Raw genomic sequence first — 16,814 nt, 5'->3', positions numbered from 1 at the left:
AAAAAAAGCAAAGCATACGGGATGGCATTTCACTCACACATTAGTACCGTTTTCACAATGTTCCGTAATTCCAAAACAGCAAAAGTGCCAGGCAGGGAGCTGTCGTTGCGCAACAGTTGTAGTTGTATCAGAGAGCGTTGATTTAACGTTCTCTGCAATAACAACCACAAATCTTGGAATAATCACTGTCAAAGATTGCAACAGCTTTAAAACAAGCATGGAGTGGCAAGAGTATAATGTATAGCAACAACAATAGTGGCAGTAGTTTCAAGTGTGTGTGTGTGTGTGTAGTTAGTGTGGAGGAAAAGAGCGTCCAACTGTAATCAGCGCGCTCCGAGTGGAATATCAGACGTTTAGAGCGCTTCCAGTTGGAAAGTATGCGCAATGCGAGCACTTAAATGTAGGATTTATAAGTAAGAGATATGGTGCGCTCGCTCGCACCTTAAATCGTTAGTCGCACAATATGGAGTCAGAACGTGCGCACGAAGGAAAAGAGAACTGCCGAACGTGCAAGGGTGCCGGAAGCAGTCGTTTAGCTGTTTGTCAACCACTGATTTGGTGGTGTCATCGCGCTGTGCTGTGTTAGGGTGGTGGAGATGGTATTGGTGTTCTTGTGTTGTTATTTTTGTTGCTGCCTTTTAATGTTATCGCCACAATTACACGCGATTAAGTGGCTTTTGTTGTGCGCGTTGGCATTGGAATGCAGCGGCAGCGGCGACTTCGGCGCTGGTGGTGACGACACACTCTCAGCGTACAACGCGTACGACGCGGGTGATCGTTACTCCGCCGCGCTATTGTACACTCAGTCAGTTAGTGCACCGCACTCAAACGAACGGTATCAATGGTCGCCACAGAACGGCTTCAATTAATCGCAGTACAACCGTCGTTGGAAATCGCGTCTCGTTACATAGCGCAGATTTCCGTTGCGTGAATCTTTTACGGAGAAACTTTTACATACACAACTACTACAGCAAAAACGCGCGCTCGCCGCTCCTTTCTTATATACTACATCAGCGTGCTCTCACTAACGCAAACACGCTATCGCTACTACGCTTCTCACGACCTATTGGCGCCAGCATTAACGTTCCGCACCCGTCGCCCGTACTCGCCATACACCCAAACATCGCTAGTCGTAGTGGTCGTTACCGTTAGTTGGCTTTCTTGATTTCTTCCAATCTAAGTCGAAAAATCGCATCAATTGGAAGCGTCGGATTGGCGTTTTGGGTTGGGTGGTATTGCCTCCGCCGCTGTCACCACCATATACGCGCCCATACCCGCATACCCACACCACTCACGAACGTGCGCCCATCGCCCGCTCTCCTTCCATTAGTTTGAGGGAATATCTGTGACACAGCATCAAACACTGATATGCAGCCAGTTGAATGGTACGAGGAGTGCGACAACAGTAGTGCCATTAGTGCGGGGGTTGCGGCGCGACAACGACAACGACGACGACGACAAGTGTGCATATATATTCACGTATGTACATATGGCATCGCGAAGTCTCAGAGCCAGTTTCGAAAATCAGTTTCACTCAGTTTGCGACGTTGCAGATGGTAGCCACTGAAGCAGTGATTAATTTTACTGTTAGTACAATAGACGACGCTGAAGACACACCAACCAGTTGGCGGATAGTGTCGTGTGGGTTGCAATGCGAACAAGTGATAGTGAAATAAATGAAATGTTACGCGGGCGCGATGTCAAGTGTTGCAATAAAAAATAATATTCATTCGAAAAAAATGTAAAAATAGACATTCACAAAAAAAAAAAAACTTATATAAATATTTGAAAAACTAAATTCTAACATAACGCTAAATATATGCCGTTAGTAATTCAAAAAGCAAGAAGCAGGCATACCAACAACAAAGTGCACATTCTTTAATTCCTTAAAAAAGTAATTTTTAGTGTTTCTGTGATATTAAAAATATATTAAAAAAAAAAAAATTAACCAAAAAAAATCAAATTTCTGCATAACAAAAAAAAAATATGGAGATTGTAAAAATTGAGTCGAATTTACAACAGCCACCGTCGGTTGTTACACAACCGCAACCACCGTCGGCGCCACAGCCACATGCCTTTCCTCCGACAAGCGTGCCCACCACGCAACAACAACAACAACAACATCACCTACCGCTCGACTATAGTCTAGGAAATTTCAAGCCTGCTGTTGCCTCTGATTTCCCCAGTAATTTCGTTAGCACCGGCAGCGGCGTTGGCGGCGGCAGCACAACGGGCAATTTGCCCTTACGCGATTTAAATATGCGCTCCAATATGGCCACGACAATACCAAATCCAACGCAATTATTACAACAGCGCGTGCAACAGCAGCAACAACAACAACAGCATGGCAACGATCAGTCACAAGATTATCAGCCGGTATCGGCTTTTAAAGCCGTTTTGCCCAAGAAGAAAATCGCCGACGGTAAGTGTCAGAATTGAATGAAAGACGCAAGAATGTGTGGCAAAAAAAAAAAAAAAATTTAAGTAAGCCATCGAAATTGTTGCTAGAAAATTACTACTTTGCTTATTGAAGAAAATATGAAAAAAAAAAACAAGAAACAGCAACAAAAAACGAATGTGAATTGAACAGTATTTTAAAGTAAATATTTAATAAGGAAATTTGAAAAATGAATGAATGAAAATAAATGGCAGCACTCCAGCAGCCGAAAACAGATATTTGACGAGGAAAATGAAATTTTTTTCAGACTTTCAGAAAATTGTTGGGATTTCTTTTTATGGAGATTTGGAAAGTAAATGAATGTGTGAACATAATTTGTTTTTTTTGTGTTTTTTTATCGGCTATTAAGAAGTAACATCACTCCAGCAGCCGAAAAAAGATGTTTGACGAGGCAAATGCAATTTTTTTTCAGACTTTCGGAAAATTGTTGGGACTTCTTTTTAAGTATGAAAACAAAAAAAAAAAATACAGAGCAACAAAAAAAAATGTATCAAACCAAATAGCAGCACTGGCATTTCCACAGAAATTAATTTTTTTAAAACCTCTTCAAAGGAGAGCAAATTTTTGGTGAAGTGTAGAGGTGCTGGCCCAATGCAGGTTGGCTTTGTCTGTTTGGCTTCGATACTGTCCAAAATGAATAGAAAAATACTGAAATATATGAAATGTGACTAAATAGCAGCTTTGCTTAAAGTACGGCGGAGTTTGAAATGACTCAATGCTCTACCCAACAGCGCTTTTGACATTAGGAATTGCACATCCCTCTCGCTCATTTTGGTTTTCTGATTTGGTATAGCTTCCTTTGTGAAATTTAGGCAGATTAGAGTGTTTTTTTTACTTTCATTTGCTTTTCAAAAATGTTTGAAGAAAATTTAATAAATGCCATTGAAAAGCATAGATGGTTAAATTCCTCTTTAATTGTAGTTTCGTCTCTTGCAAGCTTGCGTAAAGCTGAAATTTCCCATATTTTTGTCGATCTAAAACTTTCATCGTTGGCGTGATTAACTATTGAATATAATGTTATTCTGTTTTCTTTTCCCTTCTACGAATCTGATTGTTTTGATAACGTTCAACGCGCCCATTTGCCCATACAATTTTCCAAAGTCTAGTAAGGCAAGTACAGCAAACAAAGGCAGCCCGCATTGGGCCAGACCTTAATAGCTTTCTTTATAAGGCCTTTTTTAAGGTTCGTGTATTCACTACGTTGAATTTATTAGAGGAAAGCATTTGTCCTAAAGCCTTTTGCTGATAAAAATGTGTTATATTTTTGCTTTTGCAGGGTTGTTGCTTTTCAAGTAAAATTGTTTAAGAAACATTAAATTATAAATAGTATTGTAGTAAATTAAGAATTAAAATTCATTTTTTGAGAAATATAGAATTGGTTTTTTTTTGTTTTTGAAGAAACCACTAATTGTAAATGTCCCATAAAAAGAAAGTTTACAATCAATAGAAAAGAGGTTATCTACTTCCCAAAAACAAAATGTATTTGACAAGTTATTTGCAAAATTTAAAGTCTTCGAGAAATCTGTGCGCCAAATTAAAAAAAAGTGGTTTGGAGAAAATCTCGTGTAAAACTTCACGCTACTTTCGAGCAGATCTGAGGCACTGCAGCGAAGTCGAGAATTAAGCTAAAAAATATTAAATTGTGGGTATCAGTAAAATTAAAGTAAAAGAAAACAAATGTTTTCTTATGTGGGACTCACTGGCTACTATTTGTAAGATTCTAAGCTATAGCTTAAGGGGTTACGTACCTTGTGTTGGACAAAAAAATCGAAAATTTTTTATGGCATATTCTAAAAGTACATCATCTCAAAAATATTAATTCAAAAAATCATAAAGATCGGAGCACTAGAACGAAAGTTACAGACCGTGGAAGCGCGCGACCTTATCCCTACATAAATGAAGTGCACGCAAAACTTTAGACGCGATTATCTCGAAGCCGTGTTTTTTTAAATTACCGTCGCGGTGATCATTATTTATCAAAAACTAACTTCGAACAATTAAAAAAAGTTTATGCAAATCGGTCAAGCATAAACTTTTTTTTAATCATTCGAAGTTATAACCTCGTGAATCTGAACGGGTCACTTTTTATAAATATTTGCATAGTTCGCTGGAATAAATTTTTTTTTAAATTTTTCATCCCCTCAAAAATCGTGTTTTTGGTTCGAAGCGGTTTTCATATCGAGAAAAATTTTTTTTGTTTTGGGTAAATAAACCATTCAGATTCACTAAAAAGCATTTTTCTACAATAATCATTTAATTTTTTTGATTTCAGTTGAGCTGCTCATGCGCTACCGGGATCACCGCAAGCCTCTTCTAAAATACGGCGCTTCGGGGGAGGGGCAATATCAACAATAAATAATAACATTTTTTTAAATAAAAACACCAAAATGTATTCTTCGGGAGTTACCCTTCATTTGAATAAAAGTTCTAAAACATATTTAAAAAAAAAAAATATGACAATCGTCCATTTTTTCGGGCTCACAAGGTATATAACCCCTTAAGATTCTTTCAGTATCTCATTTTGGTGTTACCTTTTAATTTGACTCAATTTAATTTACCTAAAGTGCTTTAATTGACCCTTTAACTTTTTTTATGAGGACAAATATTTTGTTTTAAGGGGTTAGGGGTAGTCAGGGGCCCGAAAAAATTATGATTTTCAATAATTTTTTTTTTTGCTAGTAAGTTGCTTTATTTTACACAAATAAAAACATGGCATTAATACATCATGTTTCGACTTGACTTTAATAAAATTTCAAAAAAAAAAAAAATTATAATTGTAAAAGTTATCGCTGTTTGTGTGGAGCCTGTGGAGATTCATCTAAAATCAATCGGACAAGAGAAATCAGTTTTATGAACAGTTTTTGTACCTCATCGAAGCTTTTTGTTTTTTTTTTTTTGCAAAATTAACAAAATGGCGGCCTCAGGAAATATTTTTCAGATTTTCGAGAAAAAAACCGACAATTATTAAAAAAATCGAAATTTTTGAGAAAAAAAATTCTTCGTTCAGGCACGATATTTTTATGCTTTTCAAAAGCTGTATAAAGTTTATTGAAACCTACCAAGTGGTTTTTAAGTTACAGTAATCACCAGTTTAAAAAACATAGTTTTGAGAAAATCGCATTTAAAGTTTTGCTATCGAGCTCCGAGCGCCCTTTGTTAATTGTTGGATAACTCGAAAAGTATTTGTCGGATTCACTTCAAATTTTCACACAATATTTTTAAAATATTATACTTTAGGAAAATGCAAAAAAAAATTTTTTTTTGAAAATTCAGACTACCCCTAACCTCTTAAAAATTGGAACTTACACGTTTAGCTTAAAGGAATGTCAAATATTTCACAAATTTAGGTTAGGCTAGGTTAGGTAGTGCTGGCTGATCTGTCGAAAGATCTTACTTAGACCGCTAGGCTCCAAATTGCTGTTAAAAGACAGACGCTCCTACTCCTTCGGCCGTTTTGGATCTACCTGTGTAGGAATTGTAAGAACGGTATGTAGATTCTAGACCTTTCTGCCGTCCATTTTGGTCTATAATGATGCTAGGCCTTTTGCTAATTATAACTTGTGGAATTTTGTAGCCTGACCATTCGTTTGAATTCAGAATGTTGCTGTGAACTGAAAGCCTTTGTGAAAATTGTGCTGACATCTTTAGTCTTAGAGCAAATCTTGTGGCTGAGTACTTATGTTTGTAAAAATAACAAAAAAAAAAAACAAAATGTTTTTAAAATTAACAAAAAAAAGTTGTGAAAAAAAAAACAAAAACAAAAAAGGTGTAAAAATAACAAAAACCAAAAATTACTAGTTACTATATTATTTACTTATTTCACTTGAGCTTTGTGAGACGGTGCCGAGTCCTGTGGAAACGTTCATGGTCTGCCACCGAAATGTTTGTTTGCCCACGGCTTCAAAGCAACCTCAAGAATACTTTCCCGATAATATTTCGCATTTACCTTGACGCCAGGCTCGATGAAAACTATTGGAGAGCCCATCTGCGGTTACAGCGGCCCAAACCATTACCTGTGGCCTGTCTGCCTCCTGGTGGCCAATCGATGATTCAAATTCTCGTTTGGGGAGTTTACGAATTGCTCAATTTTAAAAATTTTCTCGTCAGAAAACACAATGTACGGGAATTGATCGCTTTCGGCCAAGCAAATCAACTCCTTCGCTCTATTAAGTTTGACTTGTGTGTTGCTTTGGTGTGACCTGCACCATGCACCTTTTAGATCTTGTAGGGCTTGACCTTGAGATCATTTTTCAATATGCGGCAGATGCTATGGTCAGATATTTTCAGTTCTTTCGCCATTTGATTGGCTCTTCGTCGGTGGTCGGGGATTTCGCTCAAGTAGCTTATTAGCTTTTTGAATCATTTCACGTGACGTTGCAGTCTTTTGATGACCACCTCCATGAGATTTCGCAATGCTACCAGTATCATTGTAACGAATGTGCAATAAACAAAAACTTTGTTTCCTTTAAGAAGCTTTAGCTCACGATCAATCGCTGGTTGTGATTTTCCAGCCAAATATAATGCAATCACACTATTATGTTTGACATCCATCACTGATTTTCTTTTTTCGCGTTTATTCTCGGCAAAATGCTTTCGCGGACTGTCATTTAGCTACCTAACAGACAGCTGATGCCCGTGCCAGACCCTGTAATGCAAAAACAAAAGCTTACTAGTATTTTTTTTTTAATCCTTGATATTTATTATATATTTTTAGATGACACTTTTAAGCAGAAAGAATTGTAAAAAACTATAAACAAAAAAGGGTTGATTTTCAGCACTGAATAATTGCTTACTAGCCACACCTTGGATGAGCACATTCTTCAAAGCAATTGAACAAAAAAAAAAATTGGGTTTAATGCCATCATTCGAAAAACCATACAAGAGCTAAAATTTGAGAAAATTTCGTAACAAAAAAATTTAAGGAATTGATCGGCTAAAGTTTGAATGTTTTTTGGCCGAAGTCAACTTTTGTTATCGAACATAGTCGAAGAAACAGTTCGGTCGTTCTCTAATTTTAACTATTTTTCACAAATTTTTGAAAACAACTTTGGCTGAGACATAAACACTTTAGTGGGCCTTAAAGAAAAGTCTAGCAAAATTTGTCAAGTCTATCGAGTGTTTTATTACTGGATAGATATACTTTCAGAAAATGTTCACAAAATGCGGGCTGGTTTAAATTGCCGAAAAATTGTCGCCCGGTGTAATAATAAACGTTTTCGCACAAATCGAGTGAGTTGAATTCTTTGCTTAACAGCTTTCGAACTGGTTTACCGCCAGCTTTAAGCAGCTTTAAATTTAAAGTCTGCATTAGGAGTTGAAATAAGATAAAGCATACTTTAAGTTAATTGGTGGTCTCACTCACTTAGAGCCGATTAGTATGTACTGTGTGCAACTTTCTGTTAATTCCTTCAAATAAATAGAAAAATATATTTTAGTTTAAAACTTTAAAGCGCTACACATTTCACCTGATGAATTTCATCAATTCGTCGCCCAACTTGCCTGCGGAGCCGTTGTGTACTCCCCAGTTAATTAAAATTGGCGACGATGAGCCACGCGTTGACAGCACCATAAGAGCACACACCAAAATAAAATAAATATCACAACAGCAAATTCAAAGCATAAAGTGAAATGGTAAAACATGAAAAACGAACGGAACAAAAGGAAAAAAATTAAAATTAATTTGAGTAATGTGTGATTTTAAAGCGCGGTCGGCTCATACAGCAGCGCCAACAAGACACACACATATGTATATGCAAGTACATAGAGACAAAATACATACATACAACAGGACAATAATAACAGACGGACAAAGAGAAAATCCAAAAATCCATTATTCCGTTTGTGGATCATTGTGCGCTGAGCTGGCAGCACAAATCTCCCAAGCGGACGACATGGACATGGAAAACATGGCAAAAGGCGCTGAAAAAATAACAAAAACAAAACAGAAAAAAAAACGAATATGCAAAGATTTTTTGATTGAAAAATCCATATCAGCAGGATACATGGAGCTGAGTGCAGAATACGTGAATGGAAATATAGGTAGGATATACTGCAACATACACACGCACATGGAAAAATGGATAATATATATTATACACATATATGTGCATATGTGTAGAGCAGAGTTTTAAGAGCTGTGCAAATAAAGCGTAGCAGTGAGGTGAGAAGGGGGCGCATATGCAAGGACAACAGATTTGTGAAAATGGCGTATTTGCTGGGGATGTTGGATAGTCCAATGTGGCGTGGGTGACTAACCTATCAGTGCGCCACATTCAACGCTGAAATACTGAGATACAAAGCTACAAATGTAGATACAAAATATCCCAATAAACATTGTGGCGAGCGTGCGAAGATGAACTTCGATATTCAATGTGAATACCGAACTGAGAATGAACTCGTAATCAACCTTAGTTTTACAATTTATACGAAAGGGGTTAAAAAAAAGAAAATAAAGAAAAAAATGGAAGCTTTAAAAATATTGTTTACCAAATAAACGACTTACGGTAAATTAAGAGATAATATATATTTTGCAATTCTGCAATTTTGAAAAATTATTTAAAATGGAATGGGCTCAAAAATTTTCCAAAAATCTGTGGAAAAAAATTATAATTTTTATGGCAAAAAACAAAAACAAAAAGTTTTTGTATTACAAAACAAAAAAATATATTTGCATTACCGAAAACAGAAATTATAATTTTTATTACAAAAACAAAAAAATATTTATGTTAACAAAAAAGAAAAAAATGTGTATAAAGTTAAAATTCAATCTATCAAAGCATACAACATATCGTCCCCTTAGTATTAAAATAGCCTATACATTTTTTGATGTTTTGAGAAAATGAATTTCAAACTTTTTGTCGAAAGTAGTTCTCACTCAAATCTCGTTATGTCTGTAAATATTTATTATTTTTTGACTGACGTTTTGACCCACTTTGTGGAACTAGAATTTGACAAAATTTTGACCACATATAAAATCGACGATGGAGACCCCAAAAATTCAATAAAAAAAGAATAGCCTATGAGCACTAAGGGGACGATATACAAGGTGAAGTCCAAAATAAACAAGACTGAGCTAAAATAGAACCAACAGGAGCTTTGATCTGATAACTTCGAGTTTAATTATTCAAAATAGTCCCCTCTGGCCTCGATGCACTGTTTTACGCGTTCTTAAAGCTTTTCGAAAGAGTGTTTCAGGTCATTTAGCGGAATGTCCTTCAGGGTGTCGGTACAAGCCTTATGGATGGCCTCTACGGACGCAAAACATTTTCCTTGGCCAAATGCAATTTTCCGAATAGGTAGAAGTCACAGGGAACCATATCAGGCGAATACGGTGAGTGATTGATAGTTAAAATGCGATTTGTAAGGTACGTTTCACAACTATAGGACATAGCTTACCCTCATAGATTTCGGCGTGAAATAATTATGGGTCGTACATGTAAAAAACAAATAAAAATATGAAAACGTAGCAAACGCTTCTAAGCTTGCATCTATAATACTTTTATTATCTGACCGACCCGTTTGTGAATGTAATATTGCTTTAAATTAAGAGTATAATGTTTTGGCCCTATATTATTCGTTTCATGACTATAGGACATATAACAAAATAACAAAAGAAAAACGGTTTAAAATTATTTGTTTATTAAATTGTGTTTCCATTCGTTTGAATACATTTGAATATTCTTTTTGGCATAGAATTAATTAAATTTTTAAGGAGGTTTCCATCTAAAGCATCCCATTCTCGTAGAATGGCAGCTTTTAAATCGTCAACTTTATTATACTGCTGATTTTCAGCATAAACCTTCCTGGCTAGCAGGCCCCAAATATTCTCTATTGGATTGAGATCCGGAGAGCATGCTGGCCAGCCCAAAAGAGGGATGTTTTTGTCTGAAAACCACCCTTTCGTTTCCCGACTAGTGTGGATTGCAGCATTGTCCTGCTGGAAAATCCATGACTTCTGCCTGTTTGCATTTAAAAAAGGCAGCAGACTGCATTGGAGCACGTTTGTGTAGTCCCGGCTTTTCATTTTGGAGGAAACGAATTGCAGCTCCAACTTCGAATCCATCGAAAAAGCTCCCCAAACCATAGCCGATCCACCACCAAAATTTCTCTTAGAAAAAATTTGGGGCTCCTTTCTTAAATCTCTCCAATAGCCACGGTTGCCATCAGGGCCATCAAGATTCCATTTTTCTCATCTGAAAAAATTATCTAAAGTGATAGAAATTTTTTTACAATTACCATTTTTTGAGTGTGGTATTACGTACCTGAGACCAGTCCGTGGCCATGTGTTGTTTGGCGAATTCCATTCGAGCAGCTTTGTGACGAGCAGTCAAATGCGGTGCCAACTTAAGTTTTTGGCGGCATATGTTTGGGGCTTGATGGAGCACCCTCCAAATCGTTGATTTTGACACCTTTTTTGAAGTTAAATTCACCAGTTGCGAACAACTTGTAGATTTATTACTGGCATTTTTTTATTATTACGCGACGGTCCCGATCAGAAAGCTTCGGTTTCGGTCCTCCGCGTCGTTTTGTGTCATATTCTGCCGGATTTGATAAAAAATTTGTCACCACGTGTCGGCTGCGACTTAATTTTTTCGCGATTTCTGTGACGCAGAAACCCTCCTCATCCAACGCAGCAATTTTACCTCTCTCGAATTCGGAAAGTTTTGAATCACGTGGCATATTGACATTTATTGTCTTTAAAAACTATTTTAATTAAAAGTAGTACTCAGCGAACACGTGTATGCACTTTAAAGCTTCAATTCCTAATGCGTTCTATAGTTATGAAACGGGAAAAGTAGTAACGAATTGCTCTGACTCGTGCTCAAAGTAAGGGTACAAACAAACACAAAAACACCACGATGAAAAGTTGTTGTTTATTGATACTAAGAAAAATAACGGTATTATTCCATATATTCATTTATTTTTACAGAGTACCTACATATTTTTGGAGTAAAGATTAAATATTCATGTTATGTGTCCTATAGTTATGAAACGCACCTTAGTAAAAAAATCAGTCACAAGGTGAATCGATGCAAGAAGCGCCAGCTTCCATCTTCGCGTTCTCAGGTATTCTGCGCGAATTCGACGAATGCGATGCAACAAACGCTTCAAAACGCCAAGATAGAAAATTGTCTTGACGGTTTGGCCCGTTGGCAGGAACTCCTTGGGCGAATTCCCTTGGAATCGTAAAAACAAATGAGCATCGATTTGATTTTTGACTTCTCCAAACGCAATTTTTTTGGGTGGTGGCTCGTCTGAGGCCTTCCATTCGGCACTTTGACGCTTAGTTTCAGGTTAATGTTGAAAACGCCACGTTTCATCACCAGTTACAATGTTGTAAAGGAAGTTCTCGCCTTTTCTCGCCTCTTGAATGAGGTCTTTGAATGTTGGGAATGTTGAATTCTGAGCAATTTTTGGCCCTCAGTTAACTTATGCGGAAAGAAACGTGCACAGACCTTTCGTAAGCCCAAATGATCAGTTAAAATGCGACAAATCGATGTTTTGGAGATATTCAACTCCGATTCCATGAATTTCAACGATGATTTCGGTTCATGTTTTATAAATTTACGACCAATTTCTATGGAGTTTTCGGTGATTACTGACTTTGAGCGGCATTGTCATTTATGTCCTCACAACGTGTAAACCACTCAAGAACTCTGACCCGAGATAAACAATCATCGCCATACACTTTTTTCATCGATTACCTTTTTTAAAACAAAATTTAACATTAGCTCCTTGTCTCATTTTTGTACCGATTGCACAAACATACTGACACTTAAGACGCAATAACTTCGCTTCCGCTGAACCGAATGTCACCAAACTTGGACTGGAAGTCAGCTATGGATGTAACTTCCAACGCACTAACTCATTAAAAAGATGGCGAGATCAAAAACACAAACCAGATATGACCAATCCATCTGTCAGGTTGGATTCAATTGAAAAATTTGGTTTGTTATTATGGAATTATGATTTGTTTAGAAAATTTCGTTTACAAAAATATATTAGTGTCAAAAATCCTGCAGAAAACGTAATTATGGTTAGGTAGGTAGACGAATTGGTTGAAGTAGCCCTCTGTAACTCCACAAGTAGCACTAAAGTGCCCTTTGGATACCAGTATGAGAACTGCAACTGGCAGGTATCTACAACCTGTTAGAGCTGTTGATGTAATGCAGAAGATTTAGATGGGATTTAGGTTGGCGCACTGCCCCAGGCTGTCGAAGAAAGGAGCATCCAGTGAATGTATTCTTCTAGCTGCCAAACCTGGACATTTACAGAGAATTTGCTTGCTGGATTTCGAATTCATAAGGTAGGGAAACTACAAATTGGTGAAAAATTTATCGTGCAATTTTGTTTTTGAATAGTGATTTTGAGTGACGGAAATCTTTATTTTGACCTTTACGTGTTCCATTACTTGTCTGTTTGTATACTACAGCTGTGCAGTTCACCAGTATCAAACATGATTGTCGGACGATGCCATTTGTAAAAATTATAAATCTTGGATAGGGTGATTAATTTTGCGCTACCTTGTTCATTGTATAGCGAATGCTCAATTCATTTTTGAATTGTTCAATAAGCCCTAAGTTTACTGGGTTTGTAATCTCCATGTGTATGTGAAATACTGTTTTTGGATATTCAATTTCATTTCGTGTTATTGCATAGACGCGCACACACACGCACACAACGCCAGTGATGAGAAAATGCTCGCACAATTTATTTAGTATATCTTCCGCATATGTATAAAGGTGCCAGCAGACAAGTAAATATCCAGTCCTTGCAGCAAAATGCACTGCTCCATGTTGATGAAATCCTGGCTTCGTATTTACTTCCTTTACCACTTTTACCTCTTTTGCCATACAATTAAATCATTTTAAATAAACTTAAAATTTTTCAAAGCAACGTTTTAAGAAATACTCGCACAAGTTAAAGCGATGTTCAAGAAATTAAAGGGAATTGATAAATCCATTGAATCCATTGAAGATCGAGCTCTCGTTAATATAAAATATTCTCATATTTAGGACTGCCATACGTCCGCAATTAGTTCGGAGAGTAAAAAATGCTAAATCCCATGGCCGCAGTGGTTTTCTTCCAGTATTTATGTTTTTAGCTTTATGTCTGCTTAGATTTATTGGAGGTTTGCACTTCGACCTCATGGCCTTTTGTTTGCTTATTAATAAGTCTTTAATATGTAAAGAAGTATTAAAATTTCTACTGGTTTCTAGTTTCTAGAGTTTATTAACCTGCTTTGATGGACGACAGCTATCTGCTTTCTGGACTGTAAAGTATAAAGAGCGCTACACGTTCCAAATGGGGGAATTGCCCAGGACATAGATAGACCAAAAAGTTTGTTGAGCATCAAAAATGCTTCTGCACTTAGCAATTGAGGTGTTTGAGCCCATCAGAGCAAACTTCATTAAAAGGAATATTTAAAAAAAATTATGAAAATTAACGCGGAGTGCCTACGAACCAGTGATGCATCGGAAACATCGACGTTTGCTTTTTAACACATTGAATAAAGCCGTTACACTGGATGCCGTCGACGCTTACTAATGTATCCATATTTTGTTATATGGGAAGGCTTATGTTAGCCTTTACACCGCTGCCTTTATTTTCAGTGCTTCGAAATTCTTCAGAAAAGGAATTTTAGCATAAAATTTTTCACAAAATATTGAACAATTTCTTTGATACAGTTAGGTTAGCCAGGTTGCTAAGACAAATCACAGGTAGCCCTAAGGTCCATTGTGATACCTGCATTTGATTTCCATCCGCTAACTAAATTGCTTAAACCACTTAGATCTTTTTAAGAAGGTAACAAATCCCTTCGGTGACACTTTTTGCACATTTCCCAGGTCTTCAAATAAATAATCGAACGGACATTCACAGAGGAAGTGTTGTACCGACTCAATCCTTTCTTTATCTCCACAACTTCTGCAGAAGTCTTTGTGAGGTACTCCAATTCTACTGGTTAGTGTGCCAATAACACCTGTGAGGTTGCTGGAAGTTGATCTGTTGAATCCAAGCAGACATTTTATCCTTTTAAGATTCAGTATTGATCGAAGCATTTTGGATACCCTGCAGTTAGTAGTCAGGGACCACCTTCTATTGCTTTCCGCGCTTACCCTTAAATCGATCGCAGTGTATAGTTCGTTTAGAGGAATACTTATGCCCTCGCCACTCGCTGAAGGTCAAGCTCAGAACCTTTCCTTTTTGATTTACCCCCACTATAGACTGGCCGGGAACCCTCCGAAGTGTGGTGTTGTGTTTTGCGATAAGTCAGAGCGAGCTCCTGCATTCTTCAACACGTCTTGCATTGATGCGCGTTGAGGCCAGTGCCTTAATCGCTGCTTGACTATCAAGGAAAATTGGAAGGCTTGCTGGAGGTAAGTCCATCATCGTATTTGTTGCTGCTTCTATGCCTCTGCATGGAAGATGCTAATCCAGTCTGGGAGTCTGAAGGAACAATTTACGGATAATTGTTCCGAGTACACACCCGATCCAGTGCTTTTGTTCATCTTTGAGCCGTCAGTATAAATATGGCGACCACAAACATTTGATTTGACTCTGGCCATCTAATCCTTCCTGGCAGGTATCCATATCGGGAGTATGATACAGCTCCCCTCGAAGATTTTAAAGAAAAATACGAATTCTGCATCACAGACCAGTCGTGCGTATTAAAGGCACAATGGTGGACGAGAGCTCTGGAGAATCTATCTAATTAAATTGGGCAAAATTTAAGTTTTTAGAACAATCATCATAAAGTAGTTGGAAAATGGAAATCCAATGGAACTGCAAATAGTGCTGCTGGCTACTTAAGAGCACCGCTTTGCCGGTTAAATGAAAATTCACGAGGAAAACGAACACATCACAAACAATTTTTAAAGTTTTATTTGAGCTTACAAAATTGGCGCTTACAACCTTTTTTTGGGTTATTTGGTCGAGCTCCTTCTCCAATTTGTAGTGTGTGTCTTGGTGGTTTTCCATAAATGGAGAGACCTACAATTTTATGCCGCCTCTGAACGGCAGACGATTTTTATGAGCAGCTTTTGCATGATAGAGTTATACTCCGAGGGTTGCCATTACTTGCTGAGGGGGAATCGCTATTAGAAACAATTTTTTCTAATATTTGCTTTTTCATGCGCGAAGATTCGAACCACAGAATGGTAGTGGTATTACACAGGTCATAAATATTTAAGTTCAGTAACGTATTCAGTACCTCTAGAAAGACTACTTTCGAGGGCTTCAAACCGATTACGAGGAAAAAGTGGTTATAGAATTTTATTTTTGAATTTTATTTGCAATTTGTTTAAAAAAAGAAACTTCTTACAGCATTTCCTGGAGTTATGAAATCGTGTCCAGCAGAGGCGCTTAATGTCATGCTACACCTTCTACCAATAGACTTACAAATACTACTAACAACAATGAATACCGCCTTCAGAATAAAAGAAGGCGCTTTATTTTAGACGGCCAAAGGCTTACTAGCAACTCATCAGATTTTACTATCACTACCCTAGACTAGACTTTAGATTAGAATTTATGGTAAAGTTCCCCACGCGAAAGGAATGGGATTTGAATTCAGTATTCAAAGAAAATATAACGGCGTCGGCGCCGGTGTATAATCGAAAGCCCTCGAAACTTCTAAGTCTTTTTGCCTGGGGAATTGGAATAGTATCTTTCAAGCAGAAGTTTTCGGTATAAGGAAAGCTTGCGGAATAATTAGAAACCATCCACAACTATTGGGTTGGCAACTAAATAACTGCGGATTTTTTTTTAGAAAATCAAAGACAATTTTTTCATGGAACTAAGTAAATTTATTCTGTAATGTATTGCCCATTTTGATCAGTGATTTTTTCAGGTAGCATCATAATCCCACGTTCATAAAACTTCTGGTTTTTTAGTAGCAAAAAACTGAATCAGGTACGATTTGACATCATCATCATTATTGAAATTTTTACAATTCAAGGAGTTTTGTAAAGTTCAAAACAAAAAGTAATCAGATGGTGCAAGTTCGGGACTATATGGTGGATGTGGCTAAACATCCCAACCAAGCTCCAATAATTTTTGCCGAGTGGCCAAAGATGTGTGTGGCCTTGCATTGTCATGATGGAATGCAATACCTTTTCGATTTGTCAATTCGACCCGCTTTTCTTCAATTGCATTGCTTAATTTCGTTAGTTTTTCAATGCAGACATCAGAATTGATCGTTCGGTTGGGTGGTAAGAGTTCAAAATAGACAATTTCTTTGTAATACCACCAAACTGATAATAAAACCTGCTTTTGATGAATCTCAGCTTTTGATGTTGTTTGAGTTGGTTCACCTGGCCTGCTCCACGATCCTTTCAGCTTAATATTGTTGTAAACA

General features: G+C 37.2%; 1 protein-coding gene across 1 annotated transcript in view; it reads left to right on the top strand.

The window, feature by feature from the left end:
* The first annotated feature begins 789 nt into the window (after positions 1–789).
* The window catches only part of LOC128863839 (zinc finger protein 628), a 73,584-nt gene continuing 57,559 nt past the window's right edge, over positions 790–16,814 (top strand). Inside the window, exon 1 of the mRNA XM_054103208.1 lies at positions 790–2,422. Coding sequence (XP_053959183.1) covers positions 1,987–2,422 — 436 coding nt within the window. The 5' untranslated portion in view covers positions 790–1,986. The remainder of the gene's footprint in view (positions 2,423–16,814) is intronic.

Source organism: Anastrepha ludens, chromosome 5 (genome assembly GCF_028408465.1).
Source record: "Anastrepha ludens isolate Willacy chromosome 5, idAnaLude1.1, whole genome shotgun sequence".
NCBI classification, from domain to species: Eukaryota; Metazoa; Arthropoda; class Insecta; order Diptera; family Tephritidae; genus Anastrepha; species Anastrepha ludens.
This window is presented reverse-complemented; position numbering and strand designations above follow the sequence as displayed.